Genomic DNA, 13,317 nt, shown 5'->3' with positions numbered 1-13,317 from the left:
TGACTTCCCGGTGATTCCCAATTTGCATCACCATAGGTGGTGTCTGCTGTACCACCTGCCCCCCCCAGCAGTTCCCTGCCATCTACTGTGACCACCTTCAGGGGCAGCGTGGCTGGCAGTAGCGCTATGTTGTGTTGCTGAATAAACTCCAGTCCTATAAAGTCCGCATTACTGCCAGAGTCAATCGTAATAGGCACTTCTAAGGTGAGTCCATTGGGCAGCTGGAGCGATGCGGTGAGCTGCACCACTGGTTTGGGCGGGAGGGGGTCTGTGGGCTGCAACATCTCTGGGGACTTCTTCACTGACTCGTCTGGCTGGGCCCCAGTGCCTCCGTTTCCAGCCAGACTCCGTCGTTTCCCTGCTGTGGTCCTCTCTGCTGATTTGCTTCCATTACTGTCAATGAAGCTGCAGTGTGCTTGTGGAGCCTCTGGGGACACTCTTTCGCCATGTGCTGTCCACTGTCGCAGATATAGCACTTCCTGTTCCCTCTAGGCGGCTTCGTTTTGACTGCTCCCGGTGTTAAGGCTCCGGTTGCTGAGTGAGCCCTAGCACCGCCAATCTCCATCGGCTCTTCGCCCCCTCCCTGTGGAGGCGTGGACTGCGCACGCGCGACATCCCTGGGCAAGAGGGGGGGCCCTCTCGCTGGTGTGCGTCCCCAACACCCTTCTTCTTTGCTCCATGGGCGTTCTTCCTGCCTCACCCCAATCCTTAGCGCTCTTTCAACCACTTGCTGAGTGCTTTTGGGTCTCTCCCCCCTTGCGATCTCATCCTTGACCTGCGGGTTCAATCCCTCCCAAAAGAGGTCTCTAACAGGCGGAGAATCCTTATTCCAACCCAGGACGTTGACCAATGCAAAAAAGCGGGAATGAAACTGCCTTACGCTGGCTTTCCCTTGTCTTAGCCCAAATATGTCCTTCCGGGCAATGTCAATGTCTATGTTTGATAAAAAGCAGGAATCCATTGCTTTAATGAATGCATCTGCATTTCGGAGCGCTGGATCCTTATCTCTCCACAGATTGCGCAGCCATGCTTTCGCGTCCCCTTGCAAATGGGACAAGATAAACCCCACCTTCTCTTGCTCATCTCTAAAGTCTTTTTCCAGCAGTTTCAGCGCAAACTGTACGTCTGCTCGGAAATTGGGGTACTGCTGTAAATTCCCATCGAACTGAGATACAAGGCTGCCTCCTCTCTTCCCCAACCCAATCCCCTCGGATCTGGGTCCCGGTTGCCCCTGCTTCGCAAGCACTTCCAACCTGGCTTGGAGATCTCTGCAGGCAGCAGCCGCTTCATCTTCTCTCTTCCTGGATGCGATTACCTCTGCATTGAGTTGTGTCACCGCATTTTGCAAGGCAGCTATTTGCTGTTCGGTAGTCATTTCGCCTGACTCTTGTGAGCTCGCGAGGCACCAGTCTCCTTCCCGCGCTGCGTATACTCACGCAGCGACTCCTTCGGTGAAGAAAACTGATGAAATTGGAGACGGAGTTTACTGTCAGAGACTGCCTCCAGGTCCCAGCTCACAGAGGACCCACGCTAGCCAGCGGTAATATACAAAAGTCTTTATTGAAGTACATTATCCATTTTCAAACCCTAGCGTGCGTCTCTACGTCTAGACACTAGACCGGCGAAGCTCCGTCTGAGTCTCCGCCCCCTGTACACCAGCTTAAGACTCTAGCCTTACTCCACCTTTTCCGTCTCTCCTTCCGCCTCTGGGTCCTACCACCCCCCTGGGTCCCTTCCTTCCTGGACGCTTCGGAGGCGGACCCCTCGGACTCTTCCCCCTCCCTTCGGCGGGCTTTAGGACCTGGCTCCCTCTCCGGGCTGCTCATTGCGCCACCCTCTTGTACATTTGAACTTGGCGCGCGCGCGCTGCCTCCGACCTTCCTTTTGACCGTTTCCTCGCTCTCTGATGCAGGCGTGGCTAACCCTGACTCATGTCCTTCCGCTGACGGAAAGCTGCCTGATGCCGATGCCTGGGACTCCTCCCCCCTACTGCTCTCCGGTGGGGAAGCTGGTCCCGATTTCCAGCTGCTGCTCTCTGAGTCCCCTCTGGCCCCTCCTTCCTGAGGTGTTCCCTCTGGCAACCCCCTAGCTCTGACCACGGGAGCCCCTTTCTGTGAATCCTCCGATTCGCTGGAGAGACTTAGAGACCTCGGGCGGCTCTCATCGCTCACTTCCCCCTCGGATTCCTCCCCCTCGGTCTCTAATTCCTCCCTTCCCTGTCCCTCTGCTCCTGAGCCCCTGACACTACCTAACAAATCCCCCCCAGAAGAACCGTCATACTACCTTTAGCAAGTGAGATTGGAAAATAAACTCTGTGGAAATAAAAATATTAACTAAAGCCTTTGATTTTCGAAATATTTGGAAGAAGATAAAAAGACTCTCTTGTGACGCACTATTTAATCGGGATCCGTCATTATGAGACAGACTATGTTGCAGAGATTGATAGTCATAGGGGGAGGCGAGCTTTTACTTTGTTATTATATCTGTATTTCAAGTTCGATTTGGCAAACCTTGCCTGGAAACACTAATGTTTGGTGCAACTTTTCTGAGAAAATTAACGAGCAAACGCCTAGACTCTATTTCATCGGAACTGAGAAAAGATGGCGCCTGCCACCCGAGAAGAACTTTCGGATGGATTCGGCATAAATACCAGCGCGCGAGGATATACTGCAAACAAAAGACTTACCAGCTGCAAAAAAGGGGGGGGATAGTCATCACAAAGTTCACACGGAGGCATAATAATGCTCGTTTCAGCTTGCCTGTGGAATGAACTCAGAGGCTATTAAAGAAGAAGGATAATAACAAGAAGATTTAAAGAAGGGACTTGTGGACATTTAAAGCAGTAGAAATATGAGATGATTGGACCCCACTGACCTCGAAGCATGGGAACCCCCAATAAAAAAAATTATAATTTGGCAAAATATTTGGACTTTATGATATGTATTTGTATAATTTGGAATGTTTAATGTGATTTGATTGGATTCTTAAAATGGAAAAATTCATAAAAATTATTATTAAAAAAAAAGTGCCAATAAATCCGTATTAATTAACTGCCAGAGCCGTCTCGTTTGTGTGGGAGAGACCCAAGCCTTACAATATCCCACCCATGTCATGTACCTAATGGCAGCAAATTTAAGGGGTGCTGGACAGGCTGGCATACACCAAATTGTCTTCCACCATGTCAGTGTCACTAGCATCTACCACCAAATGCAGCTGCCTCAATCCTTATAATGAAAGGGTTTAACTAATTCTGTTAAACTTGTTTAACCATGGATCACAGCATCTGAGCCGAATAAAAGAGAAACAAAGAAGATAAATATTTCTGATGATAAACTAAAAGTAGACCCAGCATTGCAGTTTCAGGGTTACTGTAGGTCCTGTTTCTAAAGCCTAGTACGCTAAAGTAAGAGGCGATTTGATTAATGAATTAATTTGGTAACTTGATTTGTCATGCTCCTAGAACAAAAGCTGAGATTGACCAAGAAGTGTTGGTTAGTGGGAACCTAGCCACAGAAGCTAATCTGATTATCCTAGACATGCAAGAGAACATCATCCAGGTGAGAAACTGGCTGCATACAAATTCCTCTACCCTTGGAAAGGGAGGCTTTCTTTCTGCCTCTGTTTTTGTTGTAGTACATGGTATATTTAATTGCTATATGTCGAAATTTTAAAAATGATTCTTTGCTTAGTGCCCAATTGTTAAGAGTAAATTGTTTTCATGCTATTCCTACCACCCTATACTTTCAGATAACATGAAATTGCATCTTTCAGTTTGCTGTTCAGGAGAGTCCACAGAGAGTACTACACAGGTCTCCTCAAGTCCCATTGACTTCTGGGTCTTAGATCATTACACTCATTGAATGTAATGCTTGAAAAACCCTGTACGTGAATACACTCTTAACAAATCTTTTGTAGCTATATGCCTTGCGTGGCTATTCCCTCCCCCCCACAGGTGGAATAAATGAAGACAACGGACACAGAGTTTTAGGTTAATGGGCGAAAATGGCCACAACTTTATTGATTACAGGAAAGAAGGGTATTGGCTTTAGGCATTGGCCCCTAACCGACTATCCGGTCTAACCGGGAAGGGTTAAACACCAACAGGGGGAGCCACCCGAGATGCATATCCCTAGGCGCTCCCCGAGGGGTTACCGCTCGGGGGCGCGCTTTAGGCCCTAGCCTCCATAGGTTTCGGACGAGGCGTCGCCCCTCGGAGTCCTTTAACGAACTACCCTTCAAGCATTGGGGGAGGTGATGGCGTTCCTCCCCCCCAACCTCATCTGCATGACAATACCCCGGCCAATGCCTACCGCCAAAACCGAGGGAGTTGTGACGATTTGCTACGAGGTAGGCGAAAAAACCAAGTGGCTCACAAAACCAGCCAATTAGCCAAATGGAAAAACTCCTACCAGGCCCCTTGCGGCGACCAGCCGAAGCCCATAGCAAGGTCAGTGGCAAAACCTAAAGGGCGGGTGGGTGGGAAACCGCGTCAACTCCAGGGGTAAAAAGGGGCGAGCCAAGGGCTGCCCCGACCTTAAGTGGCCTTACTAAGGCCCGCCCCTGCCGCCAGCCGATTGGCTGGCGCCACAGGGGATGTTAATTGGGGGAATCCCTGCCTCCCTGCGAGTGTGGGCGGGTCGTGATCCCGCAACCCCCCCTCCTCCTGACGATCGGAAGGGGCATTCTCCCCTCTACTGTGAAAAGCATCAAGGTAATTTCTGTCTATTGCTTAGGGCTATCTTATTGTGTCAAGACTGGCACTAGTATAGCATAAACTCTGTTTTTTAAGAATCCTCTTCTGTGATGTAGGCGACTTCAGCTATGGATTGCAGAGATAATGTCTTGGGAGGTGTGTTGAAAGTCCTTGTAAATTCTTTGACCTGTGATCAGAGCACAACCTACTTGACTCATTGCTTTGCTACTCTCCGAGCATTAATTGTCAAGGTAAGTACTTGGCTTACTTATGTTATCAGGTTCTTTGTTAGGATCCTGAAGGGCACATTATTGAAGTTCAAACCCCTTGTGATCCCCTCAAAACATTGCACTGTTATCCCTGTGCAAGAGCCCTCAAGGTAACCTTTTCACAAAATTGTACATGCATTTGATAACTCAGTGAGTAGAGACTTCTGTTTTCAGAGTTTGAGTTGCTGGTGGTACACATGGCAGAAAATGAGATAGAATAAGATTGATGGGTTATTACTTAGATTTCTTTAAATTTTAAAATAGCAGAGAAAGACAGGCCTTGTGATCCATCCTCAGAAAGAAAGAAATACCAGAATACAAACCTGGGCAACATTTTATGTAATGGCTTGCTTAGTTGTCATCAAGGTGAAGTTCAGGAGACAGACCTCATTAGCTACATTTACCATCCTGCAAATGTTTTATTGTTAGGAATAAACCTCTGAAGAAATTGTACATACCCAGTGTTGTAGAAAAAGGTCATTGGATGGAGCAGCTCAGCTTTGTGGAAAGGATACAACCTTCTTAGCTTAGGGAAAAGAAGAGGAAGGAGGGACATGTTAAAGACTTATAAAAGTATATGTGATAGAGAATAATACTAGGAAATGTTGTCATCCAGTGAAACTGAATAGTGGGAGGTTCAGGACAGACCAAAGGAAGCACATATTCACATAGTGCCACCAGATTCAGCTGTTGATGACTGTGATGGCCATATGCGACCTCCAGAATCAGAGGCAACATATTTCTTCGTACCAGTTGGGTTGGTAAAACAGTATGAGATGGGCTCTTGCCCTCGTGCCCTGCTTGAGAACTTGCTGGAGGCATCTCATTGGCCCCTGTGGTAAAGATCTAAGAGTAGTTGGCCTTTGGTCTGATCCATCAGGGTGGTTCTTAAGAAATATATTGTATAGGTGTAAATGTAAATGTAAAATCTCAGGATAGCCTTTCTAAATAAGAGCCAGTGTTGCCTGAAATGTGACTTGGTTAACAAGTTACAGAGCAGTGCCATTAGTTGTTTTGAAATTCATGATTAAGCTCTTATTTCATGTTATCTGTCCAATCTCTCTTGCAATTAAAATTACTGTACCATTGAAGAAATCTGTCTTCTAGACAAAATGACTTGACACTGTGCTTTATACTACCATTGTAAATATCATTGTAAATTTCCTTTGACAATGAAATCCAAAGAATTTCAGCAATGTTAGGATAGCCAGAGAAATAAGCAAACGGAATATCTGATATAGTGGAATTGTCTTACCAGTTTACAGCAATAAGGGATGGTGGGTGTTCCTATTGTACAAACGTTCATTCTTACCTGTCTTCTTTGTGATAGAACAGTAGAGTTGGAAGGGACCATGAGGACTATGTGGTCTAACTCCCTGCAATGCAGGAATCATTTGCCCAGTGTGGGGCTCAAGCCCATTACCCTGAGATTGAGAGTCGCATGCTCTGCCAGCTGAGCTCTCCCACATGCTAGCTTATCAGAATCATTTTTTGTTTTATTGTATTTATGAAACTGTTCTGTAATTAAAAACATTTTTTCAGAATGTCATGCACTCACAACATGCAACACATCTCTTAGAAGAAGAAAGAAGTATAAGGAGTAGCTCCTCCTCCCTTCTCAAGCTTCCAGCTTGTCACAGCATCTTGCTGTGCATTATATATAATGTATTTCAGTAGAACTGCCTGGCCAAGGGGGTTATATCTGATGTGTGCTGTGTTTGTACAGCGTCTGATGTTGTGGTGCCTCTTTGGAACCGTAATCTGGACTGATGAATTCTTCTTGCTGCTGCAGAACATGAAGAATTCAAAACTGGCAGTCATCACTGCTGACTTGATGTTCCTATATCATTAGATTAGATCTAATAAAATTTATGAATTGCTTTATACTGAGACATCTCAAGGCAATGAGCAATACAAAAAATGTTAATTAATTTAACTTGATATTTAATGTAATTTTCATTTTTTATAAAAAAATACATTAAATATCAAGTTAAATTGATTAAGTAGTGAATTTGGTGAAGCCATCAAAACCATCATACACCAAAATCTTCCACAACCATGACATGATTATCACAAAATAAACTAAGTACTGCAGCCATTCCCAAGAGTAATAACATCAGCATTCAAACATCTTCTGATACAGAAAAGTTTTTGCTTTGTTCTTAAATGATATCAAAGATGGTGTCAGGCAAGCATCTCTGAGGAGAACATTCTTTAAATGAAGGGCTGCCTCTAAAAGGGTCCTCTCCCTTGTTGTGACACTGAACTTCTTTCAGAAGAGATGGAGAATCAATACGGTTGCACTGCCCTTGTCACTTTCCTGGCACAGGTCACCATACAGGGTTACCTTCCATTGGACTCCAATTCCAATCTTCCCTCACTAAAGGCCATGGTCTCTAGGGCTGGTCTGTAGGGCTAATCCACCAACATCTGGAGGACCACAGGTTCTGAACCCCTGGGTGAGGCACCCCTTGTCTCAGAAGGCACAGAGGCAACTTTTTAAAAAACCCTCTCGCTACTACCTGGTCATTTTAAAGCTCTTATGGTGACACCATCTTACAGTCTTTTCTTCTGCTTCCTTTAGTTTGGAGAGTTGTTCTTTGAAGAGGAAGTGGAGCAGTGTGCTGACCTGTGTCAAAGACTCCTTCAGCACTGCAGCAGCAGCATGGATACCACTCGGATTCAAGCCTGTGCTACTCTTTACCTCCTTATGAGATACAGCTTCAGCTGCATAAGTGTAAGATACTTCCTTAGATACTCACAGCCTAAATCACAGATTCAGTGTTTGCATTTATTTTGTTTTCCCACAGAATAATTACATTACAGTGGTACCTCACATTACATACGCTTCAGGTTACAGACTCCGCTAACCCAGAAATAGTACCTCGGGTTAAGAACTTTGCTTCAGGATGAGAACAGAAATCGTGCAGCGGCGGTGCAGCAGCAGCAGGAGGCCCCATTAGCTAAAGTGGTGCTTCAGGTTAAGAACAGTTTCAGGTTAAGAACAGACCTCCGGAATGAATTAAGTTCTTAACCCAAGGTACCACTGTATATTCTACTTCATTGTCTGTTTGCCTGATATAATTACTTTATACAGTGGTGCCTCGCAAGACGAAAAGAATCCGTTCCGCGATTCTCTTCGTCTAGCGGTTTTTTTGTCTTGCGAAGCAAGCCCATTGACAGCTTAGCGGATTAGCGCTACAGCGGTCTAGCGGCTTTTCGTGATCAGCTGATAAGCGACTTAGCGGCTTAGGAAAAGGGGGGGGGGAAGCGGAAAAAACCCTCGGGGACTCGCAAGATTTTTTCGTCTTGCAAAGCAAGCCCATAGGGAAATTCGTTTTGCGAAGCGCCTCCAAAACGGAAAACCCTTTCGTCTAGCGGGTTTTCCGTCTTGCGAGGCGTTCGTCTTGCGGGGCACCACTGTATTAGTAGAAGCTATTTCCTTCTAGCCGAAAATGGCCTGGCCATGCTACACTGTGCAGCTCTATGCAGTTTGAGGGATACCATATATGATGAGGCTGCACTGGCCCAAGTTTTTTGGCCTTCATGTACAGGATTTGTAACTCTGAATCCCATAATATGGAACTATATGATACATTAAAAACAGTATGCATGCAAACCGTTAAGAGTAAACTGGAACCTGTAATTGAAAGAAGATAGGAGAGTGTCAGCTGCATCCCATTGCTGACAGAGGGGGACAGGAGGAGGTAATTAGGCAGGAGGAGCAGTCTAGTAGCAGTAGAAGCCTGAGCTCCGAGAACAAGAAGAAGGAAGGGGGGAGTTCAAGGGGGAAGACTGACAGTTTAAGCTCGGACTCAGAGGGAGGGCCACTGGAAGTAGCCCATCTGATGATGTGCACAAGAATTAATGAGAGGTGTGAACAGGTAAGGAAGCGAAAGTGGGGCTTTAAATGTGGGACCAGGAAGGGGCGGAACTCAGACTTGGCAACAGCTAATTTGGAAGCAGTCACTGAGTGACTGAGTTCCAGAGTGATTTGTGTGTCTTGAGCAATAAACTTGAGTTAATTACTGCCGGAGTTGACTCGCTTCTGTGGGAGAGACCCAACCATTACAGGAAGGGAGAATAATAGTCTAGTAGCCTTTGGTTTGAGAAGAAGTAACATTTTAATGATGTAACCTCATTTTAACTTGTTATTACTATTGATTATGGAAGGAGGAAAAGATTCAATTCAGTTTGCATTTAAAGGGAAACCTTCCTAATCTGCACTTTCTGAAACTATATGATAGTTGAAACACAGCTATCCCTTGAAATTCACACTTGCCAAATGTTTCAATGCAGTTATCCAGTCAATTAATGCATACAAATATGCATGCGTGAGGAGAAAAAGATACATGCATTTGTGAAAGTAATGAACAAAACTGCATATTAGAGGAATTTGCTTTGCAAAAATGGGTATATTTGGGGAAATTACATTAAAATATGTATATTAGATTAGAAGAAAATCAAACTGTAAACTGATATGAAACTGATAGGAAAATGTGGCAAACTTAATTTAAGAATGAGAAACTGAGAAAAATCAAAACTGACAGATTTGTACATTTCTTATTTGTTCTGGTTTATTAAACTCACTCTTACTTTGGGAAGCTCAGAATAAATCAGTGAGTTTCTGCAAAAATAAGGGAAGCCTCATTAAAACTTCTGCAGGCTATCCTGAATATGTAAGGAAGTCAATCCCAATTGTTGGAGGGAATGTGCAGTCAAAGGTGCATATTTACATATGTGGGGTTGTGACATAATCAAATCTTTCTGGAATGCTGTCTTTAAAGAAACAAGCTTGATATACAACAAAACAATTGAAATGTCCCCTGCACCAGCAGTACTTGGGCTTAGGATCCCATCTGCTCATGATTATCCTGAAGATGACCTCTTAGCCTTTCTATTGACTACCGCCTGTATGATAGCCAGATGTTGGAAAACTGGTGTTGGGCTGAACATTGATTCTTGGTATAACAAAGTATGGCCAAAAGTATGGCTCTTGGTATGACAGAGTATGGTCAATAGCATGCCAGGTGAGAGCAGCAAAGGGCAAACACAATCCACAATCTTTTTATAACATATAACAAACTTTTATTGAATACATAAATTGTTCAGACTCTTAGAGTAATCAAATGAAACTTTAACACATGGCATGATAAAAGTCTGTAATTTCATCAGGACAAGTTATTTGTTGTTTAATGTTGTAACAATTGTTTTCACAAAATTTATCTTCTGTACCATGAAAATAAATAAAAACTTTTTAAAAAAATTTGTGAGATTACCAGTGCCTATGAAACTGAATTTTATTTGTTCCACAAAATGAACTAAGAGTAGCTTTCATAATGCCATGATATTTGGAAGGAAATCCCATTTATTTTAGTGGGGCTTACTTAATCCATTATAACAAATTCTGTCTAAGCCAAAGGGAGGTTTAAATTTCATGCAAACAAAAATCAGCTGACGGAAAATCAGTACAATACATTTCATTTGTACAATCTGACACTCCCTTTTCTGTTTTTTTAAAAGAACTTTGCAAGAGTCAAAATGCAAGTGACAATGTCATTGGCTTCTCTGGTTGGTAAAGCATCAGATTTTAACGAGGAGTATCTCAGAAAGTCTTTACGAACTATTTTGGCATATGCAGAGGAAGATGTAGACATGCAGCCAACTCTCTTGCCGGGACAGGTAAGGCATTTTGCTACTTTAGTGCAAAATTTGAGTAGGTTACTGGACAAAAGTTAATTATTTGTATGCTTACAAAAATCAGCTGGCATTCATGTGAGGGAGGACAGACGGAAGGAAAGCTGATCATACAGAGCTACCAGAACCACCTGGAAAACCATTTTGTGTCTTGCTCCCAGCCCAAGGGAGAAGAAGCAGGACCCATTATCAGAGGTCAACATTCTCTGGCAACCTACCAAGACCCATGCTCCCAATGTGGGCTCACTGCCAACCCTTTGTGCCTTTTTGCGCCACCGCTGCTTTCTCTTTCGGGCTCAAGACACCCTCTTGAGCATATTGGGGTGTGCTTTGCCCTCGCGTCACCCCAGCACCCCCCCCCAATGGCGCTCATCTCCGAGTGATCTGTTTCGGGACACAGCCAAACCAGAAGTCCTTGAAAACTCTGCATGTCTCATCCTCTGTGGATTGTCTCAGAGGGAGAGGCAGGGTGGCAACAATGGTAAGGAGGAGGAGAGCAAAGAACCAGCACTGAACATTGAAAGATCTACCCAACCAGAATCTAGTTGTGGCAAAAGGCTCTGATGGATAATGGCATTAACTTTGCTGAGTCTTTGCTTTCTGACATCCTTGGTGTAGTGAATCATTCAGTTCTGAAACCTTAAGGATGGTAGTTGTGTTTACTTGCAGATCTACCACATTATCTAGTTGTTGCCCACTCCCCAAATTTCATAATTGTCACAAATTGAACACTTCAGAAAAAATATTACGATATGCCATTTTTGTAGATTAATCCAACAAAGAGAGCCAGTGTAGTGTAATGTACTGCCATGGTTAGAGTGTTGGACAAAGACCTGGAAGAACAGGGTTAAAATCCCTGCTCAGCTATGAAAGTCATTGGGTGACCTTGAGCCTTGAGCCACAATCTCTCAGCCTAACCTGCCTCATAGGTATCTGAAGAAGTGTGCATGCACACGAAAGCTCATACCAATAACTAACTTAGTTGGGCTCTAAAGTGCTACTGGAAGGATTTTTTTATTTTTTTTATTTTATTTATTTTATTTTGTTTTGACTGCCTCATAGTGTTGTTGTGAGGATAAAATTGGGGGAAAGGTATGATAATGCAATAAACTAGGGGTTGTCAACCTGGTCCCTACCACCCAAAAGTGGGCATTTCAGGATTCTAGGTGGGCAGTAGGGGGTTCTATGGCACAAGCTGAATCTTCCTTCCACAGAGCACTGGTGGGCGGTAAGGAAATTTTACCATCAAGAAAGATGCATGAAGTGGGCGGTAGGTATAAAAGGTTGGCTACCCCTGCAATAAACAAATATTCAAAATAAAATTCCATCATAAATATGACTTTTCAAATATTCATTATGAAAAAAATATTATATTTCTTTGCACATCAGTAATTTGTTCATTTTAATGTTGGACTTGTTTGTTTGCTTAGGTGGAAGAGCTGTTGTATAATCTGAACAGCATATTGTCAGACACAGTGAAAATGCGAGAGTTTCAGGAAGATCCAGAGATGCTCATGGATCTTATGTACAGGTTGAGCTTACTAATATTTCTCTTGAGCAATTTCCGATGAATGATGCAGAACCTTTCAGATTTAAATTTGTCAAAACCAAAATATCTGCTGTACAATTAAGGGCATACATCAATGACAGATTTATATCAGTTATCAGTACCTTGGCTTCTGACAAACAGTCCTGGGAATTCTCTATACAATATCTCTATGCCCATTTAGAAAATGGTGGTTATCAGATTCCATGGGGAATGAAATCCTGGGTTAATGCCTATTTAACCAGGTTTAGTGTAGATAAACATTTTGACCCAGATATTTTGTTAGTGAGAAAGTCAACATGATGGGGCCAAGCTTTGTGTTGGTGTGTGCCTTCTCGTAGTCCCTTTACTGTGAATACTGTGAATAATATCAAGATTCCTTTAAATGTTACCCTACAGATGTGGGACCACTTTTCTGTGAACGGCAACCGTACAGTTACACTTGTTCCCCTCTCGTTCTGAAAATGGGATGGTAGGACCAGAGAGATGTGCATGTGCATACACAGTGTAGCTTGGATCATTCTGTATCCACCGCATAGGTTCTCTAGCAGCGTTTCTACTCAGTCAGTTTTTGCCTGGGATGTTACACATTGACAATAACTCAATATTAGCAGGTCTGAAAATATTTTTTATAATTTTTCTTTCCTAATCTATCTAAAGAGAACAAAGAGAGAATGTTATGGAAAGTATTAGAAAGCAGGTGCTTGGAAAGGAATTCTGTAGTGTCAGAGTCATTTATTAGTAAAAGTAATGCCAGGTTTGGTGGAACAAATGAAGTATTTACAATGCTATAGAGCAGAGTATCCCAAACTTGAAGACAGGAGTGCCTGGTGTCCTTTGGTCCATGGGGTCACGAAGAGTTGGACACGACTAAACGACTAAACAACAACAACATCCCAAACTTGGGTCTCCAGCTGTTTTTAGACTACAATTGCCATCATCCCTGACCACTGGTCCTGCTAGCTAGGGATGGAGGGAGTTGTGGACCAAAAACAGCTGGAGAACCAAGTTTGGTAAATCTTGCTGTAGAGAATATTTAGTTAGGCTTCTGCTATCTTCAAATCCACACTTCTCTGTAAGAATTAAAACCTAGCAAATGATGTGGCATCTCC

The 13,317-nt window shown here is 43.7% G+C and overlaps 1 protein-coding gene across 5 annotated transcripts in view; it reads left to right on the top strand.

Annotated features, from left to right (window-relative positions):
* DOCK8 (dedicator of cytokinesis 8) overlaps nt 1-13,317 on the top strand; it is a 222,054-nt gene that overhangs the window by 182,096 nt on the left and 26,641 nt on the right. For all 5 annotated transcript variants that reach the window (XM_028748429.2, XM_077935898.1, XM_077935899.1 and 2 more), the window contains 5 exons: nt 3,461-3,557; nt 4,810-4,944; nt 7,547-7,699; nt 10,486-10,644; nt 12,090-12,190. In XM_028748429.2, the coding sequence (XP_028604262.2) occupies nt 3,461-3,557; nt 4,810-4,944; nt 7,547-7,699; nt 10,486-10,644; nt 12,090-12,190 (645 nt within the window). The remainder of the gene's footprint in view (nt 1-3,460; nt 3,558-4,809; nt 4,945-7,546; nt 7,700-10,485; nt 10,645-12,089; nt 12,191-13,317) is intronic.

The sequence above is a fragment of the Podarcis muralis genome, chromosome 11 (assembly GCF_964188315.1).
Source record: "Podarcis muralis chromosome 11, rPodMur119.hap1.1, whole genome shotgun sequence".
NCBI classification, from domain to species: Eukaryota; Metazoa; Chordata; class Lepidosauria; order Squamata; family Lacertidae; genus Podarcis; species Podarcis muralis.
The sequence above is the reverse complement of the archived record's forward strand: the minus strand, read 5'-3'. Positions and strand labels throughout refer to the sequence as shown.